Source organism: Pochonia chlamydosporia, chromosome 3 (assembly GCF_001653235.2).
Source record: "Pochonia chlamydosporia 170 chromosome 3, whole genome shotgun sequence".
Lineage (NCBI taxonomy): Eukaryota > Fungi > Ascomycota > Sordariomycetes > Hypocreales > Clavicipitaceae > Pochonia > Pochonia chlamydosporia.
The window spans coordinates 3,302,961-3,318,407 of NC_035792.1; the positions used below are offsets into that span (position 1 = coordinate 3,302,961).

General features: G+C 49.5%; 6 protein-coding genes across 6 annotated transcripts; 4 read left to right on the plus strand and 2 right to left on the minus strand.

The window, feature by feature from the left end:
* Positions 1-385: 385 nt before the first annotated feature.
* Positions 386-814, plus strand: VFPPC_17687 (hypothetical protein; the record flags this gene model as incomplete). The annotated part of the gene is made up of 1 exon (XM_022429376.1): positions 386-814. One exon carries the CDS (start codon positions 386-388, stop codon positions 812-814), a length of 429 nt encoding a protein of 142 aa, XP_022285586.1.
* Positions 815-2,839: 2,025 nt separating this feature from the next.
* Positions 2,840-3,181, plus strand: VFPPC_17686 (hypothetical protein; the record flags this gene model as incomplete). The annotated part of the gene is made up of 1 exon (XM_022429375.1): positions 2,840-3,181. The coding sequence occupies one exon, from the start codon at positions 2,840-2,842 to the stop codon at positions 3,179-3,181; it is 342 nt and encodes a 113-aa protein (XP_022285587.1).
* A 2,421-nt stretch (positions 3,182-5,602) lies between these two features.
* Positions 5,603-7,621, plus strand: VFPPC_04837 (cytochrome P450; the record flags this gene model as incomplete). The annotated part of the gene is made up of 7 exons (XM_018284119.1): positions 5,603-5,986; positions 6,048-6,060; positions 6,118-6,324; positions 6,396-6,437; positions 6,498-6,638; positions 6,696-7,525; positions 7,574-7,621. 7 exons carry the CDS (start codon positions 5,603-5,605, stop codon positions 7,619-7,621), a joined length of 1,665 nt encoding a protein of 554 aa, XP_018145470.1.
* A 1,032-nt stretch (positions 7,622-8,653) lies between these two features.
* Positions 8,654-9,154, minus strand: VFPPC_17685 (hypothetical protein; the record flags this gene model as incomplete). The annotated part of the gene is made up of 2 exons (XM_022429374.1): positions 8,654-8,715; positions 8,788-9,154. The coding sequence occupies 2 exons, from the start codon at positions 9,152-9,154 to the stop codon at positions 8,654-8,656; spliced, it is 429 nt and encodes a 142-aa protein (XP_022285588.1).
* Positions 9,155-9,298: 144 nt separating this feature from the next.
* On the minus strand, positions 9,299-9,652 carry VFPPC_17684 (hypothetical protein; the record flags this gene model as incomplete). The annotated part of the gene is made up of 1 exon (XM_022429373.1): positions 9,299-9,652. One exon carries the CDS (start codon positions 9,650-9,652, stop codon positions 9,299-9,301), a length of 354 nt encoding a protein of 117 aa, XP_022285589.1.
* Positions 9,653-12,762: 3,110 nt separating this feature from the next.
* VFPPC_04839 (elongation factor 1-alpha) lies at positions 12,763-14,949 on the plus strand (the record flags this gene model as incomplete). The annotated part of the gene is made up of 5 exons (XM_018284120.1): positions 12,763-12,934; positions 13,024-13,120; positions 13,249-13,339; positions 13,631-13,769; positions 13,841-14,949. The coding sequence occupies 5 exons, from the start codon at positions 12,763-12,765 to the stop codon at positions 14,947-14,949; spliced, it is 1,608 nt and encodes a 535-aa protein (XP_018145471.1).
* Between the last annotated feature and the right edge of the window lie 498 nt (positions 14,950-15,447).

A 15,447-nucleotide genomic window follows, 5' to 3' on the forward strand; every position in this document is an offset into this window, starting at 1 on the left:
GTGGTGATTCAGGGGTTCGAAACTTGTCGGCTCACGGACGTCATGGAGCTGCCCTTGGAGGACTTGTCGCAGGCATGTTGAGTCGTTACTCAGCCCAGAGTACGGAGGACGGAGTACGCTGCAGACTTCTTGAGTTCCGACCCTCCAAGCCTCTTTGCACGGAGTATGTACCAGTTGAATGACGCCAAAGACAACGACAAGGCAACCACAAACGACGAAGTGTCGTAGCCAGGAAAAATATTGTTTATTAATTACGCGGCAAGAAAGTTGTTGAACGCTTGGACCGTCCGGTTATTCAGGACCCAATGTTAGCCAACGTCAGGAAGGCTTCGTCTGGTAATAATAAGGAGGAAACCCTGCGTCTGCGTCGGCCGGTGTTCACGAAATGCATCGAGTCACACAAATCGCTGGTGTTTGCTCGGCAGGGAATGCGGCAGGTCTCCGATTGAGCATCGAGTTGCTCCTTCCTTCCATTGCGTCGCTTCCCAGTTTGGCACCAGCCCAGCCGAGCCCAGTCCTTCTGCAGGCTTTAGGGCCACTTGACACAGCTCAACTTGCTTTCCATGAGACCATGCCTTTCTACTCTAACCCTTTCTTCATCTCTGTCATGACGAACTTGACCAAGGCTCTCCACTTGAAAGTATCCCTCCCCTTCTGTACCATTTCATCGCCATACCCACTGCCGTGCCTGGCAGGTGTGGTCCGACCGGTTGGTCTGGGCATGGAGTCCACTTTGTCCACAACCAGACTGCTTCTAGAAGGACATGGCTCTCGTTGCACCGTCAAAATGCCAGGGCCTGATGTCTGGGTTTAAATGAAGAAGACGAGCACATACCTAGGAAACTACCAAGTGCGTGGTACTCCGTACTCGGTACTCAAGTAACAGGTTGACGGCCACCGGAAGGACGAGACAGCAAGAGAGAGAGAGAGAGAGAGCGAGAGAGCGAGAGACAGAGTCAAGTCACACGGTGACATCACGGTGTTCATGCCTCCATGTCTTACCAGGACCCAAAAATTGGGAGCGGCAGAAGAGACCCGCGTTGGTGTTTGGGCACATGTACATGCCTTGATTCACAAGCATGGTCTCTCCTCGCAGTCGCCTTCTCCAAGCTAGTTCCAGGTTGCGCACCGGGAGATGGGTAACAAGTCACTGGGGACAAGTATCGAAAGTATCGACTCACCCTCTTGTCTCTTCCCTCCCTGATTGCCGTAATTTTCTCTTCATCAAACAGTTGCACTAGCTTGGCGTCTGGTGCTAACCCCCAGGATCTTCTGGTTTTAGCCTGGAAGGCATGGATGCTCCACCGTGGTTTTTGGGCTTTCGCAAACAGTAATACGGCATACCTCCTCCGGGCACTGCATGCTTGGATTCCCAGAGAATGGATGATGGGTAAATGGCCGCCCCTGTTGATCCCAGGTACCAGCGTTTGTGCGCAATAGCGCAATGGCACCGTCATAGCTCTTTCGCAGGCCCGGTCTCGAAAAGCTATGGCCACGGGGAAAAGAAAAGTCTAGGACAAGTCGCCATCAGCCATGAGAAGCCAGGACAGGGGTGGCTTTACCCAATTTGACCCAAAAAAGTTGTCCCAGACCAAGGGCCCACGGGGGACGTGATTTGACCACAACAATGTATCGGCATGGGGTAGACCGCAAAGTCGGAACTTGCACGCAACACAGGGTACCAGAGTCATACCAATGCACCCCCCTACACAGCCGTTTGGACCTCATCATTGAACACAGCGCGGTGTAAAGATTGCTGGTTCCCCCTGCTCGTTTGTAGGTACCTGGGCAAGCATGAGATCCTGGAAAATGGATAGCCACGCGAGAGCATGCACGACCCTGGTCAAACTGAACCCAACTGAGGAAACCTTGTTGAGTGAGCCCTTGAACGGGAAAAAAGTGCGAGAGGAATAAGGAAAAAAAATATGATGGGTTGTTGGCAGGCACACATTTGGCGGGACTGGTTTATAATCTCAGACATCTGCTCCAATGTTCAACTTCGCTTTCCTCCACTTCATCTCGCCGATTCATGATACCATGCTCTACTTCAAAAGTGGTTCTTCTTCTCGCCAAACTGAACGTTCACATTCTACCCCTTTGTTACAAACCGAACAGGAAACAAGGAAGCAACGTGCAATTATAAAACCCGACGACTATCTCGATCCTCGACTAGAAACAACAGCAACACCATCCTACTCCCATCTTCCAAGCAGCTTCTTGCGACTACCCAACTCCCTCACCTCGCCAATCCCAATAAAACAAACTCAAAATGCCTCGTGGCCCGTATGACACCACCGGCGTTCCCAAACCGAACGCGCCAAAGCCTCCGAAATCCCGTCGAAGCGTCCGTTTCGGATGATTTTGTGTTGGACATTTTGCCGCAGACGGCTGGATCAGCTACAACAGACGGTCAGGTGCGAACTTATTCCTCAAAAAGAACCTATATCACACGGCGTTTACTAAAACAATGCCTAACAGACTCTGGAAGATACGACCGATGATGTCTCCGACCATATACAGCATGTTTCTTTGCCTACCATTATAATTTTTTGATTACTTCTGGGAAATGGCGTGTCAATCGAGAATGTTTTTTTTTCCTTTTCGTTTTTATTATTGGGTGTACTTGGGAACGGACAACAAAAAATAGACTGGGGGTTTCGACCAGGACGGGTAAAACGGCACTGAGAAATTTGGGAAACAAAAAGACATAGACTACCGATCATACACATGACATTCGTCGCAGGACGCAGAGACTACATAGTAGCCAGCAATGGCGAATTGATGACGATTTCCGAAATCCCCAAGAGCTCTCGATTCTTTGTGACGCCTTCGTGACGACATGGTGGCCGAGATAACAGTAGGAGGGCTGTTCGATGGAGCTTACCCAGAGTCCGGCATCGAGGGATACGAATTCAAAGACCAATCCGGCAAGACCACAGGTTTAAATGTAAGGTCAACGAGTCAATGCCAAACCGCAAGGATCAAAGCATGTCGGAGATATAGTTGCATCACGGGTCTGGTGGTTGTGGGGACACGGCAGCGGCTCCGAAGTGGGACTTGGATGTGCGGGAAGGAAACGGCACGGCACGGCATGCCATGGCATCAAGTTTGTGGAGTGTCAAGCCACAGACCGGACCCTGTTCGGGAGGTGGACATGTTCTTGGTAGAAAGGTGTTGTTGATTGGGAGGGCTGTTCGTGTCTGTGTAAGTGTCGAACGGGCCTTTGTTCATGGATTTGCGGGATTTTCCTCACGGGTCTGTCAAATGAGGTTGACACTTGGATATGAATAATTGTCGAGTATGTTGATGTGGCTTTACATAAATCTGTTTGGATATACATATTGTACAACGCATCTAGCTAATTCATAACTTCAGAGTATCTTGATACCCCCATCCACCAGCGATATTCTACCCTGCTCAAACACTTCTCCCACAAAGACTCTCCGTCTTGTCAACACCACCATAACAATACCATAAACACACCATCCTTTTCAACACAGAATCTAGAATCATCCAAATATGCACACTCTCCAGTCTCACATCTCCCGTGACCCCCAACATCGGCCCTCCACCACCACCACCTTCATCTTCACCGATCCACACCAAGCTGCAAAGCAACCACGCCTCACTCCCCGAAAACAAAGTACCAAAAAAAGTCCTCACCTCTTTTCACACTCTCTCGATCCACGCGGCTTCTCAGACATTCCGCCTATCGATCCTTTTCTCGCTGCAGCCTATCTGGGCCCATCGGAGTTGCTCCGTCTCCCACGTCAGTTTTGTACCACGGTTACTCGACATGAAAGGCAAGTATTATGACATGGGTTATCAGATTTCTTTTGCCTTCTCAACGGTTTGGGGCCGGTGAAACAAGGTGGATAAAAGTAAAAACCGTAAGTGTTATTCTTGAACGGGACACAGGGCTGTTTTGCTCATAATGGCGGGTGATAAGCTGCATGTTGTGTGACGGGGTGTAAGACGTCAATGGATGGTATTTTCACGTTTGAACAAGATGTCTTGCGGGTGGTGCGGGTGTTAGTTTTGTGGTTGGAAGTGTCATGTCTTTCAGATTTAATGTCTTCGTTTGTTTCTCTGAATGTAAGACATTCAGTCTTGGACAACCCATCCCTCATCGTAGGATTTTCCCCAAACACCGTACAAACTACCTGTCAAGTTCAGCACATCAATACTCACAAACTCCAGGTTTCGGAACTTCCACTCGGAACACCTACATCAAACCCACTCGGTGAACAGTTCTCATTCCCCCCCGGAAACAAACAAACCTCACCGCTCACTAATCCAGCGCAAAACTCAAAAGCACAATGAAAGTGGCGTCAAGAGCAATGTGTCAAAATCGCGGCCCAATTGGAGTTTCTCTCAGACCGAGGGCACCAGTCCCCATGTGGTGCAACCGCCTACCGTGCAGATCCCTCAATTTTAGAAGGGGACGGTGTACATGATCCCGAATTGCACCAGGCTTACGAATTGACTGTTATTTATTTATTTATTTTTTTCACTCATCGAGAAAAAAAGACCAAATCACAATGTTAGGTCGCCATGGGGTCTGACGGTCATGGCAAAAAAGCAGTGTTACCAGGCGGCCAAACCCGAGTATAAACACAAACCGGGCCGCATTGGCGGTTGTCAAGGATAAGAGCCGGTTGTCAAAATGCAGGTAGATATGAGAATGTCATTGTGTGACACTCTTTGTTCACGCATCGGGGATTAAAAAAATAACTAAATGCTCGAATTTCATCTATTGCAGTTGTGCTCGTTGGCCAGAATAGGAAACAAGATGGTAAGGCATAGCCGCATGGCATCATGCAGCCGGTATGCGTGGAAATGGGCTTCCATGCCTGATTCCATGACTCGCATTGGAGCTTAAAAGTTAGTAGAAGCATATCCTGCATTGACCATGTTCGTTTTGCTCCATGCTGGTTCAGGGTCTGCCAAAGGTTGGTCAAGAAAAAACGCTCGGTTCATTCCGATTGCTTCTCGACCGTTTGGGCTGAGCTGCACTCGATGAATGCCGTCGTGTCTCGATAGGGTAACATACCTACTCTATTCTCGACCACTTAGGAATGATTCCTTCATAAGCAGATGTCAGAATTCTTCCAATAGGGTTCCGGATGCGGTCTGAGTCCCCTTGTCTCTAGCATATTTTGTCGTGGATGCCACCGCCCTTCAAGGAAGGCTTGAGAGTGCGCTCCACAAATGCCACAAATGCCACGATTGACAAGGATGACACGGGGATTGCTTGTACTGCAGGAGTTGCTGCGTGCGATATAACGGTGTGGAAAGAAGGATGAAAGGATGCGATATGGAAGCGGCCAAGAAAAGAACGGAGGGGAAACGTCAAATCCTGGCGGAATATAATAGGCTTGAGGAATCCTGTTGGGCATTGTCTGTTACTTTCTGACAGCTCATCATGAAATAATACCCTTTCCGATAGCTCGTTCTGTCCTAGTCTCTTACCAACCTTTATTACTCACTCACTCTGATATTACAGAACAGTTATATTGATTGCAAACATTATAACTTGAGCGAAGTCCGAGGTATAGGCCGCCTCCCCTCGTTCCAAGATAGCTACACGTTTTGCTTCATCATGGCTCCCCAACAGACACAGGCCGGGCCATATATTGTCTTGCATGACTACCTGTCGGACGTCACTTGGGGACATACACTGCTCGTTGCATTTGGAATTTGGCTTGGATATGCTATCGTAATCGCGTTTCAGAGACTATGGCTAAGTCCTATATCTCATATACCAGGACCAAAACTTGCAGCACTAACACAGTACTATGAATTCTATTACGACATTATCTTGGGTGGGCAATACACCTTTAAAATCATGGAAATGCACAAAAAGTATGGTTCCGTTGTTCGTATCAGCCCTTGGGAAGTGCATGTCGGCGAGCACGACTTCCACTCCGAGTTGTTTGGCGGCCCAACACGACCCAGACAGAAGTGGGCGTTCTGGGTAAAGCAAGTGAGTTGTCGTCAGCATATTTTCAAAAAGAAGAAAGAAATTGCTCACAACCATCTCATAGTTTGGGGCTCCTTGTAGGACTTATACAGACGAATATATGCCACGGATGTAAAGACTGACTTCCTTGGTAGACAGTGCCCTCGCAACTATCGATCATGATCACCACAAATTGCGCCGATCGGTCCTCAACCCATTCTTCTCTGCTCAGAGTGTTCGTAGTCTACAACCAGTCATTGAAGAGCGAGTTGACAGGCTCCTCAAAGCCCTCTCCAAATACGCGGCTACTCAACACGAGAGGCCCATCGATATCATGTACCCTTTCTCGGCCTTTACAAATGGTATGCTACCTAGGAAACAAAAGCTATGGGGAGCTTTTCACCCGCGGTTCAGCTGACATCAACTTGCCTAGACGTCATAAACGAATATGCTTTCGCTCGCAGCGATCACTTGAGTATGTCCTACCTTCCTCACCGCCGAATGACTAGTCGCTAATGCTAACACAACACCACAGTTGAGCAGTCAGATTTTGGACGCGAGGTGACAGACAACTTACTAATGGGGACACACATGGGACCACTCATAAAGCATGCCAACTGGGCTCTGACGCTTGTCAATGGTCTACCCGAATTCTTTTCGGCTCGATGCGTTCCAGGTATGCACCACTGACAGAACTGGCATTCTTGCGACAGAATTCTAACCCCCCTTATAGGCTGGTCGGGGTTTCTGAAAATGAAAAATGATATTCTCAATCAAATAAGGACGATCCAGTCAACACAGGATACTAAGGAATGGCAGCTTGACGTCAGCCACCCTACCATTTTCCATGAATTACTTTCCTCGAAGCATCTTCCGGAAGGCGAGAAGACGCCTACCAGATTGGCCCAAGAGGGCCAGATATTGGTCCAAGGAGGCACACTCACCACGTCGTGGGCCCTTTCATTGGCAACCTTCCACTTGCTTCATCGACCGTCGACACTTAGGGCACTTCGCGACGAACTGTTGGCCAATATTCCCGATGCCGATGAAGTTACACCACTAGCGAAACTCGAAAGCCTGCCCTACTTGCGAGCCGTTGTCAAAGAAACTTTGCGACACAGTATTGGCACGAGCGGGAGACTATCTCGAATTGCTTTAGATGAGGCGTTTGTCGTCCATGACCACGAAAACGGGAAAAAATGGCACATTCCCAAGGGGACAGTGGTCAGCATGAGCCCATACAAGACCGTAATGGACGAGAAACTATTTCCCGACCCTCTGGTATTTCACCCCGAGCGCTGGCTCAACAGTGGTGAGCGACTCGACAGGTACCTGACCATTTTCGGAGGCGGAACGCGCAGTTGTTTGGGGCTGGCCCTCGCCCAGGCCGAGTTGTATCTCACTCTTGCCAAACTTTTCCGTCGATGGGGAAGCGGTGGCATTTTCAAAGGGGATGCCACGGGCGATATCCGCCCTGGAGATGTTGGGGCTCTTAAAATTTTCGAAACAACTCCTCGAGATTGTCAAATGGCATCAGACTACTTTATTCCCATTCCATACAAGGTATGACCCTCCACAGTAGAGCTGCTTTACCTTCGCTAATAAAATTAGGGCTCGAAAGGCATTCGTTTTGTTCTAAATTTACCCTCGGCTGGTTGACGTAAAAAGGTAGTTGTATTAGGAGGAACATGACGAGATAGGAGGGAGACGTCACATACCAACAAGTCGGGTGTGCTTGAGCGTCGAAGCTGAAGAGAGGCTTGCTATGGGGTTGAAATTGTAAATAAATGATGACTTAAACGACGATAAAATTCGAAATGAATTTGATGAGATTTCACTTTCAAAAGATGCAATTCAAGCGTAACCTTTTGCTTGGCACTTCTGGCTATGGAAAGTCCGACTGAGAAACACGCACCGAGTGTCTAGTCGGCGAATGAGACTGTTTGGAAGACAAGAGTTTGGACGAATGTCTCCTCCAGCGAAGGCTGGGTACACGCTAACTCCGGCAATTCGACTTACCGGGCTAGAGAGTCTCTCAGTTCTACTCCATATTGATCCCAGCCCCTGACATGCTGCAGGGTCATCGTATGGAGTCAGATTGGCCGCTGCCGTTGTGGGGATTGCGGCCGCCCTGCCCAACTCAGTGCATCCATCACGTTTCCGTTTCGCATCGGTGGCTTCTTCCTATGGAGCTCCATTAGTTTCGTTTCGTATTTGATCTGATATTGTCCGTGCCGCGCCGTGCCGTGCCATTTTCTCTTGCCCCATGAAAACTTCTCTCTCTTCTGTTGGCAAACCTTGCGAGTCGTCCTGAGCCTTCATTCTCCAATTGTATAATTCTGTTTGATTTTCTCGATCAACTCGGCACTTGCTCCGCGCAAGAGCTGGCGCTTCTAAACTTGTTACCATGGCGGTAGTCGACCCCGCGACGAGGAGGAAAGTCTTGAAGGTGATTGTAGTGTCATTGCTGCTGGATCTGGTAGGACATGCCTACCCCGTTGAAGCCCATGATAGAGTATCAGCTTCTGATGATATATATTTTTGCAGATATCGTTCACTTTCATCCTCCCCCTCTTCCCCAAGCTGTTGGAGTTCTATCGAGATCGGGAAGCACCATCCATCACAGCGGGGGCGCCACGAACATTATTACAGCAAGTGCTCGGAGGTCTCAACAAATATAAAGCCTCCTTCTCACGCCCAATTGATTCTCGATATGACATTGTACTCCTTGGAGGAGCCATGGGCTCGCTGTTCTCGTGAGTAAGCTCCAATTTGTCACCCATGACCCGTCGGCAAACTGACAGCGCTAATTGTAACCCGCAGGCTGTTGCAAGCGATTGCTTCCCCCCTCATTGGAAGATTATCCGATCGATACGGCCGACGTACTGCTCTACTGACTTCTATGTGTGGAAACATACTTTCCGTGCTGCTCTGGGTCGCTGCCGTTGACTTTCGGACCTTTGTCGCGAGCCGGGTTGTTGGAGGTCTCTCCGAGGGAAATATCCAGCTGTCGACTGCCATGGCAAGCGACATATCTGATGAGTCGTCTCGAGGCTCTACCATGGCCATTATCGGCGCTTGCTTCTCTATTGCCTTTACCTTCGGCCCCGGCCTCGGTGCCTGGCTGAGCACGAAATCTATGGTGGCGGCAAACCCATTTGCAACTGCTGCTTCCTTTAGCTTGGTACTCATTGTAACCGAAACGATCTATCTGTACATTTGTCTACCAGAGACTTTGCCGTCGCTTACGGGGGTGGACGCTAAGTCAGACAAGAAAGAGAAACCAAAGGCCAAGGTTACAGAGAGAACGAATTCCCACGTTCTGCTCAATGCTGTTCATTTCTTTTTCCTCCTTTTCTTTTCCGGAATGGAAAGCTCGCTGTCGTTTATGACGTATGAACTGTTCGAGTTCACGTCTGGTAAAAATGGGAGGTTGCTTGGGTATATTGGCCTTGTTGCATCTATTCTCCAGGGCGGAGTTACGCGACGACTCCCTCCCCTGCTGTCTGTTCGAATCGGCGTCATCTCATGCATGACTGCCTTCTTTCTTCTCGGCAGAGTCAACAGTATTGGTGGACTGTATGCCGCAGCAACTTGTCTCGCAATGACGTCGGCCACGGTAGTTACCGGATTGAATGCCTTGAGCAGCTTCGAAGCCAGTGAGGATGAACGGGGTGGTAAGCTAGGCATATTGAGAAGCTGGGGACAGCTGGGCCGTGGTCTCGGGCCAATTCTTTTCACCAGCGTGTACTGGTGGGCTGGCCGTGAATTTGCGTACAATATGGGAGCCACCGGTATTGCTGTTGTTTCAGCAGCAGTGTTGATGGGCCTCAAAACTCCCAAAGGGGCGGGCAAGGCTGAGAAGAATGAAAAGTCGAATGGTAAGGACCAATAATGGATACGTGGAGTTTTGAGAAAGTGGAATTGGAGATATAAAGGAGAGGGGTTCACGATTATGGAATTTGTTCTTTGAGTAAGCGGTTGGAATTGCAGGCAAGAGCGACCCTGCAGCAGACAGAATTTGGCTAGCGAGTAGCTGTTCGAGACCGCATGGCTTCATGATGAAGTTGAGAGTTAAAACTGTAACAACAATGGCCCTATCAGAGCCACAGGATGATTATTAATGCACAAAAGACGGGAACTTATGACTGCCTCGTTTCCGTCAGATAATATATATAGATTCGAAAAGAAAGCCCGCACCCGGATTTGCACCGAGATCCTTGGCTGTCACCTATTCGTTGCTAGGAGGAGTCGAACGAGTTACTATTACTCTATACGGGTCTGCGATTGCATTGTGTTTATGAAAAGCATCAGCCACTCAACCGACTCGTATGTGTAGGTTTCTGTTTGAGAGATTGGCGCTTAAAGCCGTGCATATAAGTGGCCTGCCTGCGTTGCACTTAGCAGTGAATGGGCTGGACGTGGAAGTGCTGTGAATCGAACTGAAGCAAGGTGACTACTAAGTGAAGGCTGATTCGACTTTCGCATAAGCTTCAAAGTACGACTAAGTTATTGCACGACTGCCATTGGGCCATGCCAGGAAAGGCCTGCTGGGACTCATTACGATCAAACGACGTCTACACTGGATCAGGGCCGCATGGGGAGCAGTTGTCAATACATGCGTCGTATCATCAATATTGGTTCTAGTCAAGAGCGTTCCCCCTTGAGAGATTCGGCTGGAGGACAGTGACTCAAAGCCCACCTGGCTCAGCAGGATTCCTCAGGCATGTTTATATGCATCATGACTCGATGATATCGACTGTACTGGCACTTGAACAGTGAAATTTTGCGGCGTAGAGTCACGAACATGTCAAGTTATCAACGAGCAACTGCTTGAAAAGTCCGTCCCAAACCGAAAGCGACAAGCCCGGGCTCTGTGCATTGTGTGGTGTCTTGTACCAAACATCATGTGCCTATACATCGGTTTTGACCTGTGAGCAAATCGGGCAGAAATAAAACAAGGCATATACCAAGAAGCTCTTGCCGCCGGCTATACTTTTGCAGCGGCGTCGCCGAGAAATGTATAGCGCCAGTAGGAGATCTGCAGGGTCGAGATTGGAGACTGAGACGTTGCCACAGAAGGCTAATGTGGGAAGCTTGAGACGGGGGGTTTGATGGGTGGATTGAGATGGTCAACTGGTCTCACCATCAGCGGTTGATATCGAATATGCTGGACCGGATGGGAAGGGTCTCTCATATGCTCCTGCCAAACAAACAGTCAACTTGGCTGAGTTCATTTCGACTCCACTGTGGCTGACATGGAGGACACAGTTGCCTGAGCCAGGGCTTGCACCACAAGCGCAGAGCATTGGTGTCCTGGATTGGTCTCAGCTTTTTGCAGATTTCCGGCTGCACGCAAGTTTCATGAAGGAGGGGTCAAAATTATTCTGGTGTCTGGATCAGTCACAACATTCGACCCCTCAGTCTTTTGCGCGCACGCAGCTTGAATCATCGGCCAGAAATTGATGCCTGAGATTTCTGATGATTCTGGCCAAGGTATGTCACAGCTGCGTTTTGATACCAATCGCCCCATCAAGGATCCGCTGTGAGATCAGGTATCTGTTCTGGACATCGCAACACAAAGAAAAAGTGAAGGCAGGTGCTTGGGGTGGCAAAGCCTGATGGTGGGGCATGACGTTTGGGAGGGGCACCAGAGAATTGGTGTCTTGTCTGGACCCAAGTCGCGGGTCGAGTTTGTTGCGATCTGCGACTCATTCATGAGATGGAGTAGTATTTGAGGCATCAATACGAGGCCACAAACAAATTAATATGGATGAATAAAAATTACAGTCACGTCCCATGATGATATCTTTGTCTTATACTCGTGGATATATACTTTCACAATTCAGCTGAGATGTCGTGACTCACGCCGTTGAGATTGTCGCAAACTGCCACAAGTGCCAGGCGCTACCGCCAGACCTGTTCGTGGCCCTAGTCAATTTGATTTTTTTTTTTTTTGTTTTGGGCCTTGCGTGGAGGAGGGGTTGGGCAGATTGGCAGACAAAGCTCCGGCCGTCAGTCAAACTGAGTGGCTCTGCCTCGCAGGAAATTTTGGGTCGCATTGAATTTTTTTTTTCTCACTCAGTCCCAGCCTGGTCTCCACTTTGTACCTACTATCAGATGCCATGTATCTTTTTTGTCAACATTGAGGTTTTGAGCGGCTGGTGGCGCGTAGCCGCAAAATGAGGCCGGTTGTCGATGTTGTGCCCGGATTGGGGTTCTTGGCTCTGAGCTCCGGTGTTTGATGATCGAGCTTGGTGAATTTGATATTGAAATGCCAAATGCTAGAAGCAACACAGGCGGATAGAAACATTTTCAGCAATGATATGGCTGAATTTCACTACTGACATGGCAAAACTCTTAGCGAAGTAGCAGAGATGCCTTGACCAGAGCTGCGGGACAAACCTCTGTACCGTAATCACCAGAAGCTTGCGCGACAATATCGATTCATACGCAAATACACACAGGTCCCCCATACACTAGGATGATTTACAGAACCAGCTGCACCTGATTATCAAGATGGTTTTACTGTTTCAAAAGTCTGGCTTGATGCAAACCTCAATGGCCATTGCCCCTCCATTGTCAAACTGCCTCATTCTAAAGTCTTTGCCAGACCTGGTGGTAGGTCAAGACTGCCTGGTACATGGCAACATGGCCAAGCAACGAGCCAAGAGCGAGCTCCTGATTGGTCTGCGCCACGCACAACCTGGCGCTAAGAAGGAAGAAAAAATCCTGCGAGTCAGTGCGATGCAGAGAAAAAACCTCTGGCCTGTTAGGGCTAGGTGGTCACAAAGGTCCAGATGTCCCCTCTCTCTCTGTGCTGGTTGCCCCGCGCCGCAGCCAGCATCAGTCACTCCACCCCTCCTCCACTCACCTTTTTAAATCTCCTCCTCCCACCACCGCTTTGCGAATTTTTCTCTCTTCTTGCTCCTCGTCTCGCATACCCGGTTCAAGCATCCGATCTGCGAATTTGTACGTTGGTCCTCATCAAGAACCATCTTCGTCATACAGATCATTGATGTTGATGGATGAAAGACTTCGCCTGCTGACTCTTTTGACAGACACTTTCCGTCAGGACACCATACTACAAAACTTCACAACCTTTACACCGTCAAAATGGGTAAGGACGACAAGACTCACATCAACGTGGTCGTTATCGTAAGTTCCCTTGACTAGTTTCCTGCGATGATTTCAAATTCTTGTTGCTAACATGTTTGTCACAGGGGTATGTCTTGATATCTGCTCTTCGTCCTTTTCGACTTGCATAGTGCTAACCATAGGATCAGCCACGTCGACTCCGGCAAGTCTACCACCACTGGTCACTTGATCTACCAGTGCGGTGGTATTGACAAGCGAACCATCGAGAAGTTCGAGAAGGTAAGAAGCCAATTTTTTCCGTTTTTGCGATGAGCTTTGTTTTTTTTTTGCCGACAGAAAATTGTCTCTCTTCGCTGTCTCTGGCGGCCAGAAAGCGATTTTTACCCCTCCCTCGCTGCGACACAAATTTTCGCTTTTTCGCGGGGCCTTATCTTTGACTCTGGTGGGGCATCTCTACCCCGCCAGCTGTCGACGTCTGGCTGGTCAGGGCGAGTCGCCAAACAAAACACAGCGTCACTCAGTCACCAACAAAAAAAAAAATGAACACCGCTAATTCGTATCGCTTTTCAGGAAGCCGCCGAACTCGGTAAGGGTTCCTTCAAGTACGCATGGGTTCTTGACAAGCTCAAGGCCGAGCGTGAGCGTGGTATCACCATCGACATTGCCCTCTGGAAGTTCGAGACTCCCAAGTACTATGTCACCGTCATTGGTATGTGCACTTGTGCCAATCAACACCGTCGCCCTTGGCCTGCATTACGCTTTCTAACAACTTCATAACAGACGCTCCCGGCCACCGTGATTTCATCAAGAACATGATCACTGGTACTTCCCAGGCTGACTGCGCTATTCTCATCATCGCTGCCGGTACTGGTGAGTTCGAGGCTGGTATCTCCAAGGATGGCCAGACCCGTGAGCACGCTCTGCTCGCCTACACCCTGGGTGTCAAGCAGCTCATCGTCGCCATCAACAAGATGGACACTGCCAAGTGGGCCGAGGCTCGTTACCAGGAAATCATCAAGGAGACTTCCAACTTCATCAAGAAGGTCGGCTACAACCCCAAGACCGTTGCCTTCGTCCCCATCTCTGGTTTCAACGGCGACAACATGCTTACTGCCTCCACCAACTGCCCCTGGTACAAGGGCTGGGAGAAGGAGACCAAGGCTGGCAAGTCCACCGGAAAGACCCTTCTCGAGGCCATTGACGCCATTGAGCCTCCCAAGCGTCCCACCGACAAGCCCCTCCGTCTTCCCCTCCAGGATGTCTACAAGATCGGTGGTATTGGAACTGTTCCCGTCGGCCGTATCGAGACTGGTGTCCTCAAGCCCGGTATGGTCGTTACCTTCGCTCCCTCCAACGTCACCACTGAAGTCAAGTCCGTCGAGATGCACCACGAGCAGCTCTCCGAGGGTGTCCCCGGTGACAACGTCGGCTTCAACGTGAAGAACGTTTCCGTCAAGGAAATCCGCCGTGGTAACGTTGCTGGTGACTCCAAGAACGACCCCCCCATGGGTGCCGCTTCTTTCGATGCCCAGGTCATCGTTCTCAACCACCCTGGTCAGGTCGGTGCTGGTTACGCTCCCGTCCTCGATTGCCACACCGCCCACATTGCCTGCAAGTTCTCTGAGATTAAGGAGAAGATTGACCGACGTACCGGTAAGGCTGTCGAGTCTGCCCCCAAGTTCATCAAGTCTGGAGACTCCGCCATCGTCAAGATGGTTCCCTCCAAGCCTATGTGCGTTGAGGCTTTCACCGACTACCCTCCCCTGGGTCGTTTCGCCGTCCGTGACATGCGTCAGACCGTCGCTGTCGGTGTCATCAAGTCCGTTGAGAAGGCCGCTGCTGGTTCCGGCAAGGTCACCAAGTCCGCTGCCAAGGCTGGCAAGAAATAAGCGATTTAAATCGTTGAAATCTTGTTGTGCATACTGGGCTGGATACCGGGACGTAATGTTGTCACTTCTACGACGAAATGATCTACTTTGCTATGGATGAGCACTCGGCTATTTGTCTAGGTGGCACATGTAATGAGAAACAGGGTTTTATGGTTTTCATGATGTGCTTAGGAAGTAAAAAATATTAGAGTCTAGAAGTGATTCCAAAACAAAAAAAATTGGTCAAAAGTCTACAAGTTTCCGTTTTGTTCGCCCCGTGAATTACAGAGAAGTGTGAATCTATTAATGTATTTCCTTTCAAAAGATCATACTCCCTGGTAGCTTTATTAGAGTCCATCGTGCATCTCGGCTACGCAATTGAAAGGCGGAAGCCTGCATGCGGCCCGTTCAAATGCTCCGCCCCCATCATGATGCCCGGCATGATGCTAGAAATATCCATCACTGGGACCCTGCTGCCCCGTCGTGGGGAAGTTCTTTGAGGTTTTGAAATGGGGCCTT